We start from the raw sequence: 24,290 nt of genomic DNA, 5'->3' as shown, positions 1-24,290 counted from the left end.
ATGCTACCTAATAATTAAAATATTTTAGGTATCTATAATAATTAAAATAGGGATTAAATCTTTATTCAATATTATTATAATATTGATTGTCATAAATCTACCACCGGTTCGGAAATATACACCTCAGACCTGAAATGAACCGGCGAAAGTAACTCAGCGGGATTTTTATTTTTATCTCATCTATTACAATTACAAGTAATATACAACGATAGCAGAATAATATATATATATATATATATATATATATATATATATATATATATATATATATATATATATATATATTATAACCTGGAGGTGATCGTTTCATTCCTAAGATGTGCAATCATTGAAAAAGTCATTGCTACAAGCACACAAGCGTTCCTTAACGATTATTTTAAACTTCACAATTAAATATTTTTGAACGTTTTCCGGGATCCTGTTGTAAAAGCGTATACATAGTCCCATAAAAGACTTACAAACCCCGTGTAATCTGGTAATAGTGGTTGTAAGATTGTACTTTTTCCTGGTGTTAACAGGTGTTACGTCATAATTTCTGGGAAAATCTTTTATGTTTTTGCTTACATACATAACATTAATCAAATATATATTGAAAAGCGACAGTCATTATTTTAATTTCTTTAAATTTACATCTTAGTGAATATTTACAACAACAATTATATTACAAATAAACTACCCGAAAATATTTTGTATATACCGTAACCGTAACAGCCTGTGAATGTCCCACTGCTGGGCTAAAGGCCTCCTCTCCTCTTTTTTTGAGGAGAAGGTTTGGAGCTTATTCCACCACGCTGCTCCAATGCGGGTTGGTAGAATTCACATGTGGCAGAACTTCAGTGAAATTAGACACATGCAGGTTTCCTCACGATGTTTTCCTTCACCGTAAAGCACGAGATGAATTATAATCACAAATTAAGCACATGAAAATTCAGTGGTGCTTGCACGGGTTTGAACCCACGATCATCGGTTAAGATTCACGCGTTCTTACCACAGGGCCATCTCGGCTTTTTTGTATATACATTTAATTGAAAATGCTCCGTTCAACTTTTCTCCTCAGCTTACAATATGCAACTTTCCGATAATATATACTTTGAACGATATCAGTAAGGTTAGTCTGGAAGAACATACTCGAAACTCACCACAGAAAACGGTCGTGAAATGTTGGTAAGTGATATGCGACATTGATCATAATAATTTTAACATTTCAAGAATACACGCATCAAAATAGTCGGTATCATATCATATCATCATAAGGCGGTTGTCAACATTTCACGGGTGTGTAATGAGTGAGTTCTGACACAATAAAACTACAGACTTTAATTTCTCAAGTGAAATTTTAAAGACAAAAAAAGTGAGTATAAATACTGACAGCACTGTAAAGAGAACGAACGAACTTCAACGTTGAAATAATGGAGTTATCTAATAGCAGTTTAATAGCATTGCGAAGTGGAGCGCCAACTCTGGCTTTGTTTATGCTTTAAAGCTAAATGAAGCGTCAAATCATTTAAAGGAAAATGGAAAACAAAACGCTTATCGTATCATTAAAGTCTGATATTTTATTGAATATAATAGAGATTACAATCACACTGCTTACAAATAATATACAAAGAATATTATAGTTTATGTGTTGTATATAATGAGATTATACAAGAAAGTTTTTTTATATGAAAATAGTATGAATAATATAATTAAAGATTTATTTGTATATACGGAATAAAAATGCATAGTTGGGACCTAATATAAACACGCACAATCAACATTTTTATATAAAATAGTTATATAAGGTAATCCTCGTTGACATTTTGTACAGTAACAGTAACAGCCTGTTAATGTCCCACTGCTGGGCTAAGGCCTCCTCTCCTTTTTGAGGAGAAGGTTTGGAGCTTATTCCACCACGCTGCTCCAATGCGGGTTGGTAGAATACACATGTGGCAGAATTTCAATGAAATTAGACACATGCAGGTTTCCTCACGATGTTTTCCTTCACCGTTAAGCATGAGATGAATTATAAACACAAATTAAGCACATGAAAATTCAGTGGTGCTTGCCCGGGTTTGAACCCACGATCGGTTAAGATACACGCGTTCTTACCACTAGGCCATCTCGGCTTTTTTTTTGTACATATGTAATAAATTATTAGGCATAATTATTCCTATTATTAGTGAGTCTTGTTAGATTTATTGGATGTACTTTCAAAAAACCCTACTTTAGATGACATTTCGGAAGCACACCTATAGTTGTTAATAATTTTTCAAATAATTAAAATTTAAAGACATACTTGAATGTAACGTTTATATAAAGCGTCCGAATTAAACGTTACTGAAAAAGATGTTTTATTTCTGTCGCCAGTACTGAGTTACAAACGTAATTTTGTTAATAAATATAATACGTATTTGTCGTAAGAAAAATACTACGCATGCAAATTAATATTAATATTTTTAATAAATCTCATCAAAATTGATAAATGACGAGGCAGCTCTAAGAACTGAGACGGCCCGTGATTGCGAACGCTCTCGTTGCGGGGACGGTGTCGCGGTCGAGGGGGCAGCGGAGCGCGGGGGAGCGGCAAGTCTATGTAAAGCTCTCGGATTTAAGGAAGCACGCCATTCGCTCGCTAGCGCTTCCTTAAACGTCACCTGTAAAAAGTTATAACAAATGACAAGTTATTATTTTTAACAATATAAATGTTGTATATACTACTTATTATCTTTAATAAATAACAGCCAGGAATTAAATAATATTACATATTTGTCAATTTTATAATGAATTGTTAGTGTTACTTCGTTGTGAAAATCCGAAGGAACTAAAATCAACTTAGGGGCCATTATGAACACATAAATATAATATTTTTATCTATGATATCCGTCTAACCGATTTTGGTCTCAGCGATCTCCAGGGAGACTTGCCAAGTGCGCAGGATAATCATTACATTAAAGTACACAGGGGGCAAATCCGACATAATAGGAAAGTGGTACAAGACCAACGGGTTTATATCCTACTAGTTTCTGCCCGCGGGTTTACCCTCGCATGAGATCCCTCAACACCGCCAACTACCACACACTGAGTAGGTACTGTGAATTTCTCGACAGGAACTTCTAATAACTTCTAATTGGTTCAACCCAGCGTTTGAACTTAGGACCTCGGGATTATAAGCTATAAGCTACCCTAGACCAACGAGGCAATACAAATATTTATATTAAAAGTATAATCACAACTTTTCTTTTTATCTTCTAAGCAAATATAAAATAATGTATATCACTGACTTTTAATTTCAACCTAAAACGATGAAAAGGGTCTTTGAAGTCGATATGACGAAACGTCTTTTATCGAGCTTCATGGCTTAAATATTATACAATGTAACAAGAATACTTTTAGCTGTTCACTTTCTACAATGTCTTTTGATATAATGATCTCCGAAAAAAATAAATATTCATGATTCGTTTATTTATTTATTTGTTATATTGAATCTATTTTGAACAATTTTCGTAACTTGAATTTTTATGTATATGGGCTATACGACCCACAAAAGCTGTACTGCCTCCGAGCAGACTGCTCGCATAACACAAAACTATTAACAATTTAACGATGCATTTGATACATACTGGTGGTAAGGCTTTGTGCTAGGTCGTCTGGGTAGGCACCACCTTGTGTTCCAATTTGAAGGGTAGGAAGGGGAGCAAGCCAGTATTATTACAGGTACAAGGGACATAATATCTTCCCAGGGTTAGTGGCGCTTTGGCGATGTAAGCGATGGGTAACATTTCTTACAATCCCAATGCGCATTGATGACCAATTACCAACAGGTGGCTCATACGCTCATCCACCTACCTGTACTATATGAAAAAAAACTTATTCTTAATATTTATAAGCCTTACCTTTTCTTTGACACAAATCTTCTTGGCATGGAGAAGAAAGTCTATAATGGCCACGAAAAATCCTATAATACCACCTATGCCGAGAACCAAAAATATTCCGCTGGTGTTTTTCATTTGCAGCGAGTCATCGTCCTTTTCGTTTTCAGTTGTCTGTTAAATATGTTTGAATGGGGTGATTATTATCAAATATTTTTAATAAATAAATAGAAATACCAAACAATTAACCGTAACAGCCTGTAAACGTCCCACTGCTGGGCAAAGGCCTCCTCTCCCTTTTTGAGGAGAAGGTTTGGAGCTTATTCCACCACGCTGCTCTAATGCGGGTTGGTGAAATACACATGTGGCAGAATTTCGATGAAATTAGACACATGCAGGTTTCCTCACAATGTTTTCCTTTACCGAAAAGCACGAAATGAATTATAAACAGAAATAAAGCACATGAAAATTCAGAGGTTTGAACTCACGTTCATCGGTTAAGACTCACGCGTTCTTACCACTGGGCCATCTCGACTATTTTTAAATTGAATTAAATTAACAATTGCTCTGCAGTAATAATTATTATTATTGACAGACTAAATCAGACCTATACTTGGTGATAGCGCTTTGTGCAAGCCCATCTGGATAGGCAACAACCTGTCATTAAATACTCAACCGCCAAACGCATTACTTTTTCTATGAATGTAAAATGTTTCCGTGAAAACTTTATTGGCTTGTGTATTTTAACAGAAAATATCATAAGTAAACATGCATATCGTATGTGATTCTGTTACATTCATATCATATTCCATCCCGCAGTATATGATATAAGTAGGATAAGCTCCAAACCGTATCCTTGACATTGACGATTACATTTTACATTTACTTCATTCAAATATAAGAATTTATAAGGATAACAAATACATACCTTGCAATTTTTTACGTTAGCTTCTTGTTCCCACCATTTCTTTTTCAGTTCCAAGAGTTCTCCTGACTCTTGAAGAGCCAAAATTGCGCTATCGATCAGACTTTTGTAAGGTGAATCTGCGAATCATATCAATATTTTAAAATCTGTTCTCATAAAAACATTAAGAATTTTTCTCCCTAATAATTCTCCATAATAATTCATCTTGAGTCTATTAAAATGAAAGTGATAATATACATATGTTTTTAATAGCTACATCATTATATTGTATTTGTTGTTTTATATCTTTTAATATAAATTATGATAATATCCTGGGACATTATTCACACACGGCCATCTGAGCCCGAACTAAGCAGAGCTTGTACTATGAAAACCAGACAACTGATATACTACATATACTTTCTTGTTTAAATACATATGTAAACGTAATACAAATGTAATATACTATGCTGAGTTTTGTTTGTATTTACATTGACGGGATGCAAATTAAAGATAACATTTAAACGTTAAATGTATAATATAATTACATTTTGATATTTTATTGAACTTATGCATTTTCTCCTTATAATTGCAAACACATGTAACTAAACAATAATATCATTTCAGGATAGACAATATTTCTCCAAAGGTGTTTTGTGGTAGCCTCTCTATCAACATTTAATATCATAAATTTATATTTGTTTCGATGAAGCCTTTTGAAATCAAAAAAAGGGATAGCTAAGGCTTTTTTACAAAAAATAAATATTGTCCTGTCCCTACTAATATTATAACTGTGATATGTAGTAGACATAATGTTGGTTCAAGCTACAATAACGAAACAACGAATCGACTTTTTATTTTCCACCAGAAAAATCTCGTCGGCAATTCGAGTCGGGGGAACTATCTTAAAATATTGACTAATAAGTTGAAAATACTGGAACATAATACTAACTTTTCGGCATTGCGATACCGTAGTCTTTCGAGTCTAACTTCCCAATCATTTTAAGATCACAATATTTCTGCATATAATATTCAATGGAAGTAGACTCCATAAAAAAGGCATATTTCCCTTTACTCCTCTGCACACGATCTCGACCCTCGTCATTGCTACGAGTAAAAACAGTCGGTTTCGTGGATTTCATAACACTCCATAGCTTTTTGTATAGAGTATCGTTTGTAGTCTGAAAAAAAATCGAGCCAATACAGATAAAATATTTTACTATTGATATTCAATTATAGGTTTGCTTTTGTTATATTAGATAATAGGTAGGTACGCGGATGGTCAAATGGACCACCTGATGGTAAGTAATCACCACCGCCCATAGATATTGGCGTTACCGAGTTACCAACCTTGGAAACTAAAATATTATGTTCCTTTTGCCTCTGCCACATAGAAAGTGGCAGTGGGTGGTACCTACCCAGACGGGCTTGCATAAAGTCCAACCACCAAATAAGTACAAATAAAAGTATTGAGGTACTCTCTTAAATGTTACTTGTTAAAGAAGATAATATAAACGTTTATTAAAATAATCTGATTTTTGTATGTTGGTAAATGTCAAGCTACATAAGACCATTATGATAAACATAAAAGAAAATGAATTCGTTTTTAAAGTACTGTAATCACGATAAAAGTCTTGTTACCAAATAGTTTCAAGAAAAGCGAAATGCTGCGATTTTGATCATGAACTCGCCTACAAATACGAGTAAAATAATAACAAATTGTTCATTGACTACATCGCCTCTAACTACTTACTTGTAAGTGGATGTCACGGTAGCTTTAATACGAAATTTCTGTATACCCTTAGGTTACGCGGGGCACACCCTCCGATCTCATACGGCTTTGATATGCCAGAACCAAGAGTTCTTTGTTCCCTTTTTACATATCAACATTTTGATAATATAATAACATTGATTCATGAGAGCTGAAATAATTACGATACTGAATCTTAACCGAATCGCGAGTTCGAACCCGGACACCGCTTATAAATTTTCATTTGATTAATTTGTGTTTATAATTCATCTCATGCTCCGTAGTGGAAAAAATCATTGTCAGAAACATAAAGAATAATCTCCAAGCGTTCTTCTTATAAGAAAAGGAGGCCTATACTTAACCAACAGTGGTATATTTATATTACTTTTTTTACATTTACTTTACATTTTTATTAATTCGCGCACTCCTACCTCAAAGAACTTGTAAGTAGATGCGTTATATAGTGTTCCATATGAAATACTGTTTTTGCCAGTGAGATCGTTTACATCCGTGATTTCATTGCTGCGCCTCTTTGCACTGAGAAAGGTGGACATGTTGGCCGTGTACGATGCTGTTACAATCAGAGCGAAGAACCACCACATTCCTGCTACCCAACGGGAGCCTGCAGCTCTGTTGACAATGAAATAATAAAAAATTATCTATATTGGAATCATCATCATGTCAGCCGAAAGACAACCACTGCTGGACAAAAGCCTCCCTCAAGGATTTCCATGTTGGCCGGTCTTGCGCTGCTCGCATTTAACGGCTTCCCGCTTTTTTTATATATATATTCGATCCACCTTGTAGGGGGTCTGCCTGTATTGGAATATTTTGATCTAAATCAGACGAAGCTTACCTTGGAAGTATGTCACATCCCTGAGTCATAATTGAGCCCATTGTCAGCCACATACAGTTGTAAAGACTCCAGATGTTCTGCAAGTTTTCAGGGTTCTGGTTACATGGATGTGGATTAACCCAATCCCCTTGGCTCATGCTAAAATAAAATGGTATTATTCGTTTATAGACACATTAAAATGTTTATGAAGAACGAAAATTAATAACAGAGCAAATCTTTAGGACTAGACAACTGCAGAGAAGATATACATATAGTACACTAATCTGTGTTCACAAACACACATGCATTGACAATTTATTGACAAACAAATTAAATAACCTTTTATTGACCTGACTCGATTTGAACCCAGGATCTCGAAATATACATGCTTTGATTACCAACATAGTGTACTTAAATGAAACGTAACAAAGCGAATTACAATACATTCAATTAGCATAGTCTTCTAAAATTTAAAACACTTAAAGACAAAAATACTAACCGAGCACAAATTAACAATACAAAAGAAACAATGATATATGTAGTCGCCAAATACAACCACACATCTAAAGACAGGGGTTTTATAAACGAAAACATATTCGTTTCAATGGGTTCAGATTCTTTAGTTAGCAAACTAATTCCTAAAGACATGAAGGGCGTTGAAAAGTCCACCACGGCATTCCGTTCTGACGTGATCGTTAGATCGCATATCGCTAATTCAGCATTCTGAAATGTAAACACGTCACATCAGATAAACCAAACAAATGAAGTTGAAAGATTTGTTTGTATGTTGAATCAAAACATCTTTGGAGAGTTTTAATGTTTGGACTTGTTTTATTTTTGTAAAATGTGTAAGAATAACTATAAAATGGGAGATTTTTAATTATATCTTATGTTTACAGTTTATTTACTAATTATGTGTTTTTTTTTAAATTGGAAATGATACTATATAGAATATATAAAGCCCATGAACGTGTACACTTCATGAATAACATACATGTTCCAAAAGTTCACCAATAACTCCATCCCATTTCCTGGTCCCAGCGATGGGATTACCATAACTATCGCCTTTCACTCTATAGAATTCATATAAAAATTCCTCTCGTGTTTTCGATTTATTCTGTATACGCTCAAATATTTTCTTCATTAATTCGACAACGTAACCACGTGGTGTCGCAGTTGAATTACTTTCATCCATTTCAAAGTAAGGCCTTTCGTTTCTAGACACAATCTGAATTGGTAGAGGAAAAAAGTAGGGAATTAAATACAATTCAATAAGTACTGTACATAGATATGACTAAAAAAAAATATTGATAAAACATATGAACACAAGGAAAATTTATTTACTGAAACATTAATATATGAAAGAAAAGATAAGAAAGTGCTACAAATTATTTACCCGTATTACAGACTTCGCAGAGCGAGCGGAAGATCGTTCAGTGACGTCATTCTGAGGAACTAACATATCTGTTCTCGAGTCCCAATAGCCAACATAGTTGAACCGACTCTCGGTACTCAACTTCGAGTAATATAGTACAAAATCCTTTCTCTTCCCATATTTGTCGAATGCAATGTTGCCAGTGAAGCCTTGAGAACTCGTCTGTGTTAATTAGAAAATTTAATTGCAATATTAATAATATTAAGATATTTTATAAAAACTGATCAATTTGTAATTTTATTTCTGGGACATATTTTTCATTTATTTTGTTACAAATATCTATCGAATTATCGAAACTTATCGTATTATGAAATCCTAAACTCAAACTTCAAAATTCAACACAATCTTATTAACTTAAAAGTAATTGTAAATATAATATAAATATATATATAAATATAATCTGCTGTTCAGTTCTATTTAGAAAATAACTACTATATAAATATACTAAATTTGGTAACGCATAAGTGAGTGATGGACCTTCTTTAAAATAAAAATTCCAGTTACGTAAAAGAAAATCAGTTATCGGTAACAAGAATACAACAAAAAAAATTGAATAGATTTAAAAATGGACGTATAAAAATCCATTACCATAAGTAAAGCGTCCCTTAACTTGGTTCCCAAAGGCCAAGCCACAACTTCGTACTCCATCTTACTGTCTCTGAAGCACATTGATGGAGGATCTTCTATCAATAACTGTGATCTTCTCGAATCATCTATGCTATCTATTCCCATGCTTCTGATAGCTCTCTCTAAATGATATAAGGCATCGACCGCTAATGCTGTTTCTAGCTGTAATATTTTTATAACATTCTTGTTTTTATCGCACAATTAAATAACACTTTATGATACTATAAATATTTCAGTAATTGATAAATTGCTTTAATTGGAAAAATATCGCGAGTTTTAAAAAAGGGGTAGTTACATGAACTTCGAATGATTATTTTGTAATTTTTATTTCCCCATGCTTGCCCACATGTTCGCTGTGTTAGAAAACATAAGCAAAAAACCAATTTAGGAGTTTGACAATATAACCTACTCATAAAAGAATGAAAATACTTTTGCAATAAATGAAATAAGAGAAACTTTCCTGCGAATTTTGTCTTATATTTTTTTAGTAAAGTAAATAATTTAAGCGTACGAGAGCCGTAAACCAACACACCTACAACAATAAGCGTATAAAGTATATTAAAGAAAAATATTTTCTGAGACGTTGACAAGCTTTCCCTTGACCTTGAATTTTCGGAATATCTTGGTAACAACTTCAAACATAATATCTGAATCATGAACATGTGTCAGAATTTCATGCGAGACAGCTGAGCACGAGATTTATTACTTCGCTAAACAATATTAATCACAAACTAAGCACATGAAAAATCAATGGTACTTGCACGGGTTTAAGCCTACTGTCATCTATTAAGATTCGGCGTATTTGGATACAATAAAATACTATCTGAATGACTAATTTTGTAAACATACCCGTACTGAATTATCTTCTACATTCATGTCTAAGTCTTTCCAGCCTTCGTCGTTTAGCTTAGTTAAGTGCATCGTGGACACGTTCGCCATTAGTTCAGGAATCGCTTTGAGATCCACAGTATAAGCATCAAGAGCGGTCAATATGAAACTCTAAAAAATTGTAAATCAATTATAATTAAGTATTAACTGCCTCATTGATTAAGCGGCTAATTTAGAAGATTGTATTCCAAGGCTTTGGATTCAAACTCCGACTCAGGCCAATAGAAAGTATATTTTGGCTTGGTTTGGCACGTGAAGCCGTTGGATCCGTTGGGCGAGACGAATTTGCCGTCACATCGAAATTTTAGAAGGTTCCTGGCGTCGGACCCTGGCGTTACTAAGCCGGGAAAACGCTAGGCAGAAGAAGAAGAAGATCGAAATTTTAGAAGGTGCGAATATAAAGTGCACTTGTATTTACGCAAAAACTTATGCTAGATAATTTGTTCTGCGAAAGCTGGGTAGTCATCTTTGAGTTTAACTGCTTGGGTGAAATCTTTTGGAAGAATAAAACTATTATAATTAACTTGATAAAAATCGTTATTAGCGCAAACATATTCTAATGTACATAGATATAATTTAATGAAGTATAATTGTGTTAAGATAGCAACCACAACTAATATATTTATTCTTATAACAAACCTGGTATTGAGTCGAATTTTCAACTTTAACTATTTCTTCCATGTACTTGTGAATGTTTTTCACGTCACAATCTAGAACGTGGTAGCTCATGTGAACAACTTTAAATATGTATTTAAATGTTTCCCGATTATCTCCTTCTGGATCCAATTTTCTAAACAATATCTGAGCCTGATTATATGGCCAGGAATTAATCACTTCTTGAAGACGTATGAAACCTCAAAACATATAGAAAGTAAGTTATTTTTTATTTAGCAATTGCAAAATATATAATTTAAAAAAAAACATTAAAATTAGAATGTATTAATTTTTTTCAAATAAAGTAAGTGCTTTTAAACTTATCTTATAATTCATATACAAATATTAGGTGTGTTGACATAATTATGCCATTTTTAGACGACTATACCACTCACTCTTTTTAAAAAAGTCATTAAAAAAATGTAGTTAAATTTTCATGAATAATATAGTATTCAAACGAAAATCAAACGTTTTTTAACCTACTTCCATCGTCTTCATAAAGAATAGTGAACTTGTCCCACTGGAGCTTTTTGATCAGTGTCGCGTAGGCTTTCGAAATTAGCTCCGGCGGTGGATGGTAGGAAAACGTAAATATATCCTGTTCCAAGGTCGCTGGCGGCTCCCATCCTAATATCAAATGGGATATCTAAATGTAAAAAAACTAAAATCAATTAAGAGTATTTTTAAATTGTATCTCGAGCCATTAGTTCCAACAATATACAAATATCCAATACATTAAGCCGTTCATGGGTTGATTTTAAGTTTTTTTTAATTAGTATAGCAGGCTTAGGCATTAAACATTTTTTAGAATATTTATTACACAATAATTAACAACTAACCTCTTGCTATCTAAACAAAGCATAATGTAAATAATAAACAACAACAAAAAATTTAGAAACAACAGAAAATTTAGAAATAATTGTTATTTTGTTTTTTTTTTATATATAATAACAGTACCCAACCATGGGAACTAAGACGTTATGTAACCTATGCCTGTAGTAGCACTGTTAGTTCTTACAAATAAAAATTAAACAGCTATATACTTACATTTAGTCTGTTACATATCAAACACGTAACATCACAAATTCCGTTCGTTGGCCGTGCGTCAACAAGCGCCACAAAACCTTTATTATCCGATGTAAGTGGACACACTGAACAAAAAACATTTTATCTTTAAAACGCTTCTTAAATGTCTAAAGTAAGTAACACCCAGTAAATGTCCCTTATTAAATATCCTAAATATCCCTTGCCTTTTGATGATAAGTTTTGGAACATAATCCATCATGCTGGTATTGCGGTTGCGATTTGGTTTCATTATTTTGTTTTCCTTCACCACCGAGAAGAGTTATAATCAATGATTAAGCACAAGATATTTATTCAAAGAGGTGCTTGCCCGGATTCGATCCCACAGTCCGGTTAAAATACATTTGTTCCAACCGTCTCGGCTTGAATGTATCTTATTTTTTTATTAACTTTATATTACTTACTTTCAAGAGCTGTAGAATAACTATCGACAACTCGCGAATGAATGGCTCTCCCGTGATATACTTTTGTAGTACCCATATTAACTATATTCTCGAAAGCTATCTCCGAATTCGGCAAAGTTTTCGAATTAAACAATCCTCCTAGAAAGTAATGAGAAATTCAACATGTTAACTTTTCGTTTCTTAAACTTTTCTCATGACACTTACCTATTGGAAATAGTATATTGTGAGCCCCGTGTGTTTCCAACGAATACGTTAAAATTAATAATAAAAACAATTTCAAATTCGCCATGCTGGTAGTTTTTGTAAATACAATCACAAATGTTTATATTATTTAGACGGGCAAGCGGCGTGGAAGCCGCCTCCTGACCGTCTGATGTATTTTTGGAAAACAATTTTAGGTCACATCGGCTGCTGAAGGCGACGTAGCATGCGACGAAGTCGTCATTATTATCCGTTGATTCACGATTTTAGCTTGCATTTTTGTGAAACGATGTCTGTAATAATATTCTAAAGTAAAATCTCTCAAAACGTCAGATAGTTTAAAAAATTGTTTATAATTAAAATTTTATGTGTTTTCTATAAATATCATTTATAGTTTGAGTTAGTAATGGCTGCTTAGCTCATTATAATAAAGTTATAAATGATGCGGCTTAATAAAAGTTTTATGTGATTACTGCGTAAATAAGTAAACAGTTGTAACCAAAATGCTTTACTTTTTATGTATCATTTGTTTTCTATCCCGAACGACAATTTCGCAAGTTATAGATAAGGAAACACACACAATTTTCTTCCAAATAGGTAAGTAGAGTTTTAAACTGCATTTCTTAATAAATATATTAATGATTGTTCTTATTAAACATAGGAGAACATGGACCATTTGATAGTCAAATCCACCCATAGACATTGGTACCGTAAGAAATATGTTATGCTCCTTCTAACTGGATCACACTGCCATTAACACAACATTAAAACAAAATATTGATGTATGGCTCGTAGAATAGTTGCCCAGATGGACTTCTAAATCTAAATCGTTTGCTTCCAGCTGGAATTTTCGAAAAAGATTCCATCACGCAAAGACTTGCCTTCAAGGAGAGCATGCGTGATGCCAAATTGGGAATGGGTCTGGAGTCTAACAGCCATGGCGGAAAAGGTATAAAGAATACTTGCATACTTATTACTTCTTTAAAATGCTATGTTTTTTTTACTATTTTAGATAAGTACACTGACATTACCTATATATATATTAGCGCTGTAAGAAATATTATTCATTACTTACAACACCAATGCTCCACCAACTATGGGAACTAAGTTGTTATGTCCCTTGACTGTAGTTACACTGGCCCTTCAAACCGAAACACAACAATACTAAATATTGCTGCTTAACGTTAGATTATATGATAAGTGAGGTAAAGCTCTATAAGCAAGTATTTGTCTATCCTAAAAAAATATAGGCAGTTTCAACTTATATTGATTGCTTAAATGTTTGTTTAGTACATCAAAGTACAAATATGCATTATTTAAAATTTGACGCATTAAAATTTTTATTGAATACAAAAAATAATGAGCCTTTTTCATTTCTGAAACGTAAAAAACAGTAAGCCAACATCATTGCTAGCATTATTTTATCTATATTTGTATGTCGAGTTCGAATTCGATCGATTTTTATAATCGTTAAAGACAATACCAAATCGTACTTCTCGAAAATCGTGTAAAAACATCGTTCTCGATCGCGAAAACTAACTTTTATACATGATATTAATTTATCTATTTCAGCATTAAAGGATTGGCGACTAGAACCAGTTATTCTACAGCCAGATAGGACAGACAGTTACTCTGTTTGGAAAAACTGTAAGTTATTTTAAGCATTAACATATAACTAACCTAATATAATATACTTTGTTATAAGGTTATTTTTTTAACTTAAAATAAAAACCTTAATCTCCCAGTCCAAAGCAAAGAGCTCCTTTTCAATATTCTGCTAGATATACATCTGGTTTTTTTTCCGACATCTGCAGCTTTCTAAGAATGTTTCATCTCATCGCCGAGCACGATTTTATTACAAAAACAAATTATACTCAGTTAAGATCCACATAGCATATTAAATTAAAAAAATACTTACAAAATATAATATACCTAATATATATATTAAGCGACTTAATCATTTCACATTATGTCTTTACACAATTGTCTTATAATTCCAGTATGTTCTAACAAAACTATGCGTCCAATTGCCGTATTTGGTCCCCAAAACCCTATATCGGATGGGACAATTCGAGATCAATGTGCCTTGGCGAATATACCTCACATACAAGCAACATGGAAACCTTTAGACACTGATTTAGGGATAGACGAAGAAGACAATCCTACAGAAGTTACCGAAGAACCGACATACAAAAAAATTTCAATTAACTTTTATCCGCGAGCCGAAGAAATTTTGCAAGCGTATGCATCGTTGTTAAAGTACTACAAATGGGAAAACTTCGCGGTTCTTTATGAAGATGACTTCGGTAAGGACTTTAGGCAGAGAACTTTGACCATATAGTCTTTTTAACACTTTGGAATTTGTTTTGTTTCGCTTTTTCGTCGTGTGTGTTTAAAAAATTCATTGAATTTTCTAATTTTTATTAGTAATGACACTTACCTAATATATAAGTAAAACTGACTGATATATCAAACACACAGGCACTTGGAGACAGCCCAAGCTTATGGGGACTAGCACCATTAGTAATAAATAATAAATGCATACAGGCTCCTTTTAAACAGCAGGTTAGCTCTGAGGATTTTTAAAAATTTAACCGCCTAAAGTAATAAATGTTTGCATGAAAATCCTTCATTTGTGAAGAGAGAGCTATAAAAATTGTTATTTAATAATTCGAATTATAACGTGAGCGAAGCCGTTGGTAAAGCACTATATTATATATTGTCACCTTAACAAAAGCTATAAATACAAAGAATACATCAAACACATAAAATAATCACTAAACAGAATTAAAATAAATTAAAAACTTCTTTATAACGCCCATATATATTTCCGACATTTTATTTAAAAAAGAAGATATTTATGACTCAGCCACACTCAGCTATTGATCAGTGACATTATTGCTTGTCATATTAAATCATAAGCTTAGGTAGCTTAATGAAGCTACACGCTCTTAAGTTACTTTACGAAATTTAGTTTAATGAAAAGCTGTCACCGATTTGGAATATACAAACGAGAAGAACTGACAAAAAACTAAGTAGTTTTCATCAATCATGCACAATTAAATTTATAATGACCTAAAAATCTCTCATATTTCAAATAAATCAGTTAAACAAATAATTTAACGTACATAAAATTATTTTTATAAAAGATATAACATGGTGTCTTATCATAGTTTGTTTTTATTCTGTTTTCAAAACGATTCATTCATTCATTACTCACCCGAGAAAAGTTGACAAACGACTTATGGTATGGTATGGTTATGTACGATTGTGATGTGTGTATACTTGAAATGTTACGACTATTATGGTCAATGTCGCATATCACTTTCTGACATTTCAAGACCTTTTCTGCGGGGTGTCCCGAGTTTATTATTACATAATATATGATATACTAATAAGCGTTGTATATTGCGAAGAATATACATTGTTTTTCGTTTACTGAAATCTACTGTAGCGTTTTTACTATTATAATTTGTGTGTTAAATCATATTGTTATTAAAATAATACCCAATTAATACGACTTATTATTTTTAGGATTATTGCGAATACAGAAAATTCTCGCGGAGTTTACAGACCATTTTCCTGTAACAGTCAGGAAATTAAATCCAATGGAGGATAACGTTAAAGTAAGTTTTCCTAAATGTCCTATGATAAGTCTATAATTAGCTCAAATAATAAGTACATAATGTTAATATAATAAGAAATCAATCCTTTACTACGTCATTGTATTTTTTATAATATATATGTAAGAATATAACGTTTGTATGACGGATTTCTCTTTTGCGGATCAAATTCTTTTTCGTTATCTTACCGAAATAGAACATAAGATGTAGGCGTTATTGAGTATACGAATTACATACAATAAAACTTAAGCGTCGAACATAAGAATAACCCCATTATTTTTTAAATTGATTGAAAATAGACTAGATAGACTAGTGATAAATAGGATACTTTAAAAAATATTAAAAGCAATAACATATAATCGTATAATTGCTATTTTTTTCTTTAAGTGATTTAATTTGGAACATGACATCCTAGTTCTCAAGGTTGGTGACATATTAGCGATGATTGGAATTCTTAAAATTGCTTATTAATTCCTATGGGCGGTGGGGACATTTTAACATTAGCTGACCCATTTGCCAATCTGCATACCAATTATAAATTTAAAAACAAACTTATTTTTTGCAGGTATTTAAAGACCTTAGTGCGTTTAAAGAAAGTCGCATAATTTTGGATTGCCACGAAGATCGTATTCTTAAATACCTAGAAGAGGCTCGCACCGTTAACATGTGTAATGAATACCAGGTAAGTTTCCAGACGCCTGTATACGTAACAAGTGTTAATCAGAGGTACTAGTCGTTTAAATCTTAAGTTAAACTGAAAGTCACGTTCAGTTCACACGTGTGTTTTTTAATCGTTTACTAAGCGCATTAATGGTTACTGTTTTAATTACAAGAGAATTGCTTTAAATCTCATTAGACCAGTATAATTAAAAGTTCAGTTCCAGTATTTTTTTATTTACCGTACCACGGATAGCACATTAATTAAATTAATGGTTGTTCTATCGAGTAAAACGGAAAATAACTCAGTAATTACTCGTTTTAATATTTATATAAATGACATAAGAGATCTGACAATTATAAAGTTTTCTGAAGATCTTCTAATCTTGCGTCTGAAATTATAAGATATCAAATATTTTTGAACATGTCTATTTAGCCATAGCCGAGAAGGCCCAGTATTAAGAATGCGTAGATACACGCATTAACCGATGATCGTGGGTTCAAACCCGAATAAACACCACTGAATTTTCATGTGTTTAATTTGTGTTATAATTCACCTCGTGCTTGACGGTAAACGAAAACATCGTGAGGAAACCTGCATGTGTCTAATTTCACTGAAATTCTGTCACATGTGTATTCCACCAGCCCGCATAGAAGCATCGTGGTTTGTAGCTTGTTCCAAAGCTCCAAAATCTACTCCTCAAAAAAGAAGGAGAGGAGGCCTTAGCTCAGCAGTGTTAGATTCACATGTTACTGATGTCTATTTAGCCACCCTATTGTATTATGAGAGTATTTGCGTACGCTTGTACACTATAATTAAACCCACATGGGTCTGGTCTTCCTTGAGAATAGTCACTCTGACTTGAATCGTTCAAGAGAATCTCTTTATATAAGACTTGTTAACATTCCTAGCAAAATATTCACAGATATTTAGTAGTATACACATATACAATTATACTAGTATATAATTTAAGGTAATAACTAAGCGTAAAATGCCAATAATTTTAATTAGCTCAGCGGCTCATGCACACTTATTGTATGGAACATATCCTTTACAGCATTATATTTTAATCAACATGGATACTTCTAAAGTCGCCGACAAATTAACTTATTTCCGTTCAAATGTTACCTGGCTTAGTATAGCCGAATACGATAAATTGCAAGACTCGAAACATTTCCTAGTCTCGAGGGTGGGGCGATGGACCAGCGAAACACCGACTTCCCTATCTCCTCCAGTAACACTTTTTAAGGTACAGCAATTTGTATTGATTGTTTGTTTTATCAAATTACCTTAGACCGTCACTTCGCCGACGGTAATTAAAATAAATACATGTATATTATTCCTTTTTTGCATTCATATTTGGAATTTGTATTAGTTTGCTACGTAGAATTATACTTCAAACAGGTCAAATAAGTGACGTTGAAGAATAAGAGAAACCGCGCCATCCTTCTCTCTATTTCTCTCGAATTTCGCAAAATATTTTCTTAATACCCAACAAAAATAAGCTCTTCTCTATATTCAAGTATATTCAAGTACGCAGACTATCATTTCCATTATAATATATTAATGTCAATTACTATTGATATTTAATATTTTACATTTGAGTTATTGTACGAATTAAAAATTTTCAACTTTTGCATGTGCAATAAAAAAACAATATTTATTTCAGGCTTTATCTTCTATATATTAAGGACATTTAACAAAAAGTAAATAGTATTAATATTGATTTTAGGTAGAAACACTTATAATGAACGACGTAGCAAACCATGTTCTCAAAGCTTTAAAAGAACTTAAAGCAGACCACGACATAAAAACCCCATATAATTTTCTGTGCGAAACTGATTCAGAGCCTTGGCCCTATGGCGCTTTACTACAAGAGAAAATACTTAAAGTAAGTAAACAGTTTTAGAACTACTTTTATATCACAAATTAGCCTAGGTACACGATTTACCTGGTTGTAGGGCTTTGTGCAGGTGTGTCCCTATGGGTAGGTACCACCCACTCATCAGATATTCTACCGCTAAACAGCAATACAATTGTTGCGTTCCGGCTTAAAGGATGAGTAAACCAGTGTTACTACAGGCACAAGGGACATAATATCTTCGGTTCCAAGGTTGGCGCACTGGCGATGGTAGGAATTTTTAATGTATACGTAAAAAATAAATAAAAATAATTAATGTTTTTTGAGGATCACTAGTTAGATTAAATCCCTATTTATTTTTCTATTTCAGACAAAAACTACTGGTGTCACAGGACAGGTCGAATTTAATGAGAAAGGTGAACGAGTTAATTACACGTTATATATTAACGAAATTTACGAATCGGAGTTAGACACGATTGGCACTTGGGATTCTACAACCAATGGTCCAATTATTGAAAATAGACCTGTATCAAAATCAATAGGACATCAAAAAAATAGTAAACATTTCATTGTGAGTTTCAAGTCATTATTATTAGTTTGACAACATAAATTTGAATTAAAATAGTCATGTACTGAGAAATTTGTAAGACTCGCAAACTATATTCGGAAAAAATAATTATTATCAATAATTGTTGGGCGTGGCTAAAATATTGAAACGATGAAGGTAGTTGATTCTGTCATTGTCTAAAGAGAAGTGAGAACTCAATTGGAATATTTGTTTTATAAAGTGCTTGTCGTACATTATTAAATATATTATGTTTATAGGTATATTTAAAATATTTCATAGCGTTATGAATAAAATTCTCGTTAATAAATTTTATTGATATCTTTAGATAATATCTAGAAAAGCAAAACCCTATTTCTATGACAAAATCAAATGTGAAGAAGGCAATAAAACCTGCATTGAAGAACCTGCTGATGAAAAATACGAAGGATTTTCAGTCGATCTCGTTGAAAAAATTTTCAGTACATTACGTAAATATAATTTCAATTACACGTACTCATTTCTAGACAAAGAATATAAAGATTACGGTACATATGATCAGAAGACCAAAAAATGGGACGGCCTTATAGGTGATCTATTAGATAAAGTAAGTACGCTTCCACTTTCACTAGAGCTGTTCTGCAATAGTAAACTTGAAACTAACCACACGATCGTGAATTATCAGAAATTGATATTCACATTTCACGAGTGACATACGGAGTGAGTTTTTACTAAATAGCAATGCAGTATATATCCTTTCTAATATTATGTACTATAAAGTATATTTATATTGCATTTGTTAATTACAGAAAGCAGATCTTGCAGTGTGTGATTTAACTATAACGGAAAAAAGGAAAAAAGTTGTAGATTTTTCAGTTCCCTTTATGACGCTTGGAATAAGTATTCTTTACACTAAAGAGAAAAAAGTAGCTCCCGGAATGTTCTCTTTCCTAAAACCATATACGTTTGATGTATGGATGTACACAGCAACCGCTTATTGCGTCGTATCAATCGTTCTCTTTGTTTGTTCAAGGTGATGAAACACCATATTTGTATATATTAATCATCAGTAGTTAAGCAGATAATTAATGGACAATATTATAATTTGTCAGAATATCGCCAGCTGATTGGGAAAATCCGCAACCGTGCGATAAAGATCCAGAAGAATTGGAAAATATTTGGAATTTTAAGAACTGCACTTGGTTGACAATGGGGTCAATTATGACGCAAGGATGTGACATATTACCGAAGTAAAACATTTTTATTTATTTTTTCAACAAATTCGTTTGAAATTTTAGTCTCTTTCTATTTATCCTTAAAAAACTCATACTAATAGCAACTTACAATACAACCATAAATAATTACAAAAAAAAACAATTTAAGGGTTAGCCGTTGTTGGATGCATTGTTTTCTTCTTTCGAATGTAATCAGTTATTTGACTGATGAGTGAAAGAGATAAATAGAAATGCAGCAGCTTAACCGCTTTACAACTATCGTTAGTGAGATTGAAGACGTTTAATTACGTATTAACTTCTTTTTTTATTTTTTGCAAACTTAAAAACTTTCTTTTCTCCATTTCCCAAGTTTTTCTATGCCATCTAGTGTTATGGTATTGGACCTGTTTTCGTACAATTTATACACATAAGCATTGTCATTTTTTTATAATAAATAAATGCATTTTAGGGCAATCGGCTCTCGATGGGTTTGTGCCATGTGGTGGTTTTTTGCGGTAATTGTTTGTCAAACATACATAGCCCAGCTTTCGGCTTCTATGACATCAGCCATGGAAAATGAACCTATCAACAACGTTGAAGATCTTGCAAAACAAACGAAGGTTTTGTATGGGGCTATTAGTACAGGCTCTACCATGGACTTCTTCAAGGTTAAAAACCTATTTTTTCAAAGTCATCTTTAAACATTATATTATAAACATTATACTTGCTAATTGATTATCAAAAATTTTCTACCAGTTCGGAAATAATACCTCAAATATTAAAAGAACCGACGACAAAAACTCGGCGGGATTTTTCAAATCCTAAATATAACAATTGAGTTTTATAATTAGATTAATAAAATATATTTTTGTTTGAAAATGCCCTTACTAATATATGTAATTTATATATACATTAATTAACAAATCAATGTGTAATATGATATTGATTTCATTTCCAGTTATCTAAGGATAAAATGTACAGACAAATGTACGAAAATATGATGGCGAATCCAGTAGTCCTGGTAAAAAGCAACGACGAAGGTGAAAAGAGAGTTATTAATGGAAAAAACAAATACGCATTCTTTATGGAATCAACATCCATAGAATATAAATTAAAAAGAAACTGTGAACTTAAAAAAGTAGGTGAAGAACTTGATTCCAAGGATTATGGCATAGCTATGCCCGCTAGTACGTAATGTTTATAAATATATCCGTTTTCATACGACCTAAAAATACATAGAATTATTAAAACTTTATTAAACATATTTTATTTAAATCGTTTCGTTTACCAAAATATGAAATATTATAAAGGCCTTCTTGATTAAAGTATATTTATATTTGATTTAGATTTAGATTTCTTAAAACTGACTTCCAAAATAGTGACTATAATACTAGTTATATAAATTGTTTTGCAGATTCTCCGTTCAGATCGCACATAAATAGAGCAATACTGGAATTAAAAGAATTGACGGTGTTGGATGAAGTAAAAAAGAAATGGTGGGAGGAAAAAAATGACGCAAAACAATGTGAAGTGAGTTAGTTGTTAATTAAACATGTGAAATAATTACTACATATGTATAACTATATAGCTTAGGTACATTTGAAAATGTGCAAACATTCACTGTTACGCGCAGACGACGTTAGATTATAGAAACAGAGATTTTTTATGTCTATAAAATTGTCACAAATTCCATTCAAGCTAAATTTAAAAGAAATCTTTAAAAAATATGTGGTACCCATCCAGGAAGTATATATTAACTGCACTAGAATGGATTGGTGGAATAAACTCCATAACTTCTCCTTACGAAGATAGTGAAGCTTTCCCCCAATAGTGGGAATTTTCAGACTGTTACATTGTACATTTAAACTTATTTCCGAAATTCACTTCCGAAGGTAGAGTACAAAGACCTGGCCCAATTATTTAAATCATAATGTGAGCATTGCTTTATTTCATTAGGACGAGAAAGATGAAAACGACGCAGAAGGTGACTTAGAAATGCAAAACTTAATGGGTGCATTCATTGTCCTAATAGTTGGCCTCGTGTTCAGCTTGTTCATTACAGCTGCGGAGTTTATGAACGAAGTGCGGAACATAGTTGTTCGTGAACAGGTAAACGATAGGGGAAGGGGGTAATTACCACCACCCGGTAATTAAAAAATCTATCATACATTTGACTCATCCTCAATTTGTCATAGTTATAAGGAAATTCTTGCAATATTGAAGTCATTTTTCTTCGAAGTAATGAAAATATTATTTTTAATTTCTTTTATTTAAATTATATGTTTCTTTAAATCAAAATTATATAACAAAAATAGTTGTCGTTTTTTTGATTGAAAATATTATCATTCATTTAATTATAATTTATATATATATATATATATTATAATAATATAATATATATAATATATTTTATAATATATTCATTTAATATTTGGTCTCTGTTTCAGGTAACTCATAAGGAAGTTTTTATCAAAGAACTTAAATCATCATTGAACTTCTTTCAAATGCAAAAACCTGTCTTACGTAATCCGAGCCGAGCGCCATCATTAGCGTCACCCGATAGCGAAAAGGACGCCAAACGTATTAACGTAATGGAAAATTTTCTCGAATTTGAAAAAGAAGAACAATAAAACTTTTAATCAAGAAGGTTAAGTATCTATTTAGGTATTGCCTTGCTCCACCTATCGTGTTTTTTCCAAGTCAGGTGTCCCGGTTCTATCCATTTTATTACCATTATGCGAATCCCAATATCTTTCAATTTTGTTCAACGCTGTATCTCGATATTGGTAATACGATCTATGAACTTAGTGCCAAATATAGCTCCATTGTTCTCTCTGCAACTCTCATCCTTTACATAGTTCTCTGAGTTGCTTACTCAGAGAACTATGTAATTCCAGAACATTAGTAACGGTTTGCAGATTATAAATATAGTGTTAAGTTTATATATTTTAATAAGTTAGTACTCGTTAATAAATTATGCGTCGTCCATCTTAATACATAATAAAATCACTATCGTAATTCAAACCTAAATCTTTTAAAAAATGGAGGGATTAAGATAGATAAGATAAAATAGAATGATAACATTAACGACGCAAATAATAATCTCATGACATCTATTTTTTTTTATTAACATTTGCTTTAATTTTACTCGTGTGCATTTAAAACTAATTTAATCAGTAATTAAAAAAGCATACCCTTGCACTTACTAATTATCACTTTATTGCCTAATTCGTACCGAGAACGGCTTAAAATACAGCAGTTAATTTTTAGCTATAATTACAGATAAACTTTCGTACATTAAAATTTATATTTTCTGCGAAAAAATCCACTCATATACTATAATTTATTTTAAATATACTTTATTTTATTTTACTCTTAATTAACTTTCTCGTTGATTTAGTGACTAGTTTATAAGGTACAGCAGAGTCTGAGGTCTTGAGCGAAATAAAACGTTATTGGGGATTACTATAAATAAATTCTTAGTAGCCAATAGATTGAATAGTGGCAATGCGTACACCTCGTGCCTTGCCTCGGAAAGCACATAAAGTCGTTGATCCTGTGCCCAAGATATAAGATAAGAGTCCTTTGCGCCCACACTTATGCGCTATAATATGTCCTGTGCAGTTAGTTTCTTTAAATTTTCCTGAGTGTCCTTTGAGAATGGCTTCTGTGGTTGAAATCAGCCAGTATAACATCGTCATATATATATTTTAAAACCTAATTGGGAAGACATTAACAATATAGAGTAATAGATATAT

General features: G+C 32.3%; 2 protein-coding genes across 2 annotated transcripts; one reads left to right on the top strand and one right to left on the bottom strand.

Annotated features, from left to right (window-relative positions):
* Positions 1-2,331: 2,331 nt before the first annotated feature.
* Positions 2,332-12,794, bottom strand: LOC126772171 (glutamate receptor ionotropic, kainate 2-like). The gene is made up of 16 exons (XM_050492382.1): positions 12,636-12,794; positions 12,432-12,569; positions 11,992-12,095; positions 11,428-11,590; positions 10,930-11,144; positions 10,252-10,401; positions 9,364-9,564; positions 8,737-8,937; positions 8,335-8,568; positions 7,840-8,063; positions 7,362-7,499; positions 6,937-7,135; positions 5,708-5,936; positions 4,780-4,895; positions 3,876-4,025; positions 2,332-2,636 (listed from the first exon to the last, which is right to left on the bottom strand). Exons 1-16 carry the CDS (start codon positions 12,718-12,720, stop codon positions 2,439-2,441), a joined length of 2,745 nt encoding a protein of 914 aa, XP_050348339.1. The 5' UTR covers positions 12,721-12,794; the 3' UTR covers positions 2,332-2,438.
* Positions 12,795-13,031: 237 nt separating this feature from the next.
* On the top strand, positions 13,032-23,500 carry LOC126772167 (glutamate receptor ionotropic, kainate 2-like). Its single transcript, XM_050492377.1, has 17 exons — positions 13,032-13,229; positions 13,474-13,581; positions 14,205-14,279; positions 14,633-14,938; positions 16,167-16,258; positions 16,821-16,937; positions 17,971-18,162; positions 18,646-18,804; positions 19,145-19,345; positions 19,668-19,925; positions 20,128-20,351; positions 20,431-20,568; positions 21,002-21,200; positions 21,491-21,719; positions 21,947-22,062; positions 22,489-22,641; positions 22,980-23,500. Exons 1-17 carry the CDS (start codon positions 13,136-13,138, stop codon positions 23,160-23,162), a joined length of 2,844 nt encoding a protein of 947 aa, XP_050348334.1. The 5' UTR covers positions 13,032-13,135; the 3' UTR covers positions 23,163-23,500.
* The last annotated feature ends 790 nt before the right edge of the window (positions 23,501-24,290 follow it).

This window comes from Nymphalis io, chromosome 12 (genome assembly GCF_905147045.1).
Source record: "Nymphalis io chromosome 12, ilAglIoxx1.1, whole genome shotgun sequence".
Taxonomy (NCBI): domain Eukaryota; kingdom Metazoa; phylum Arthropoda; class Insecta; order Lepidoptera; family Nymphalidae; genus Nymphalis; species Nymphalis io.
The sequence above is the reverse complement of the archived record's forward strand: the minus strand, read 5'-3'. Positions and strand labels throughout refer to the sequence as shown.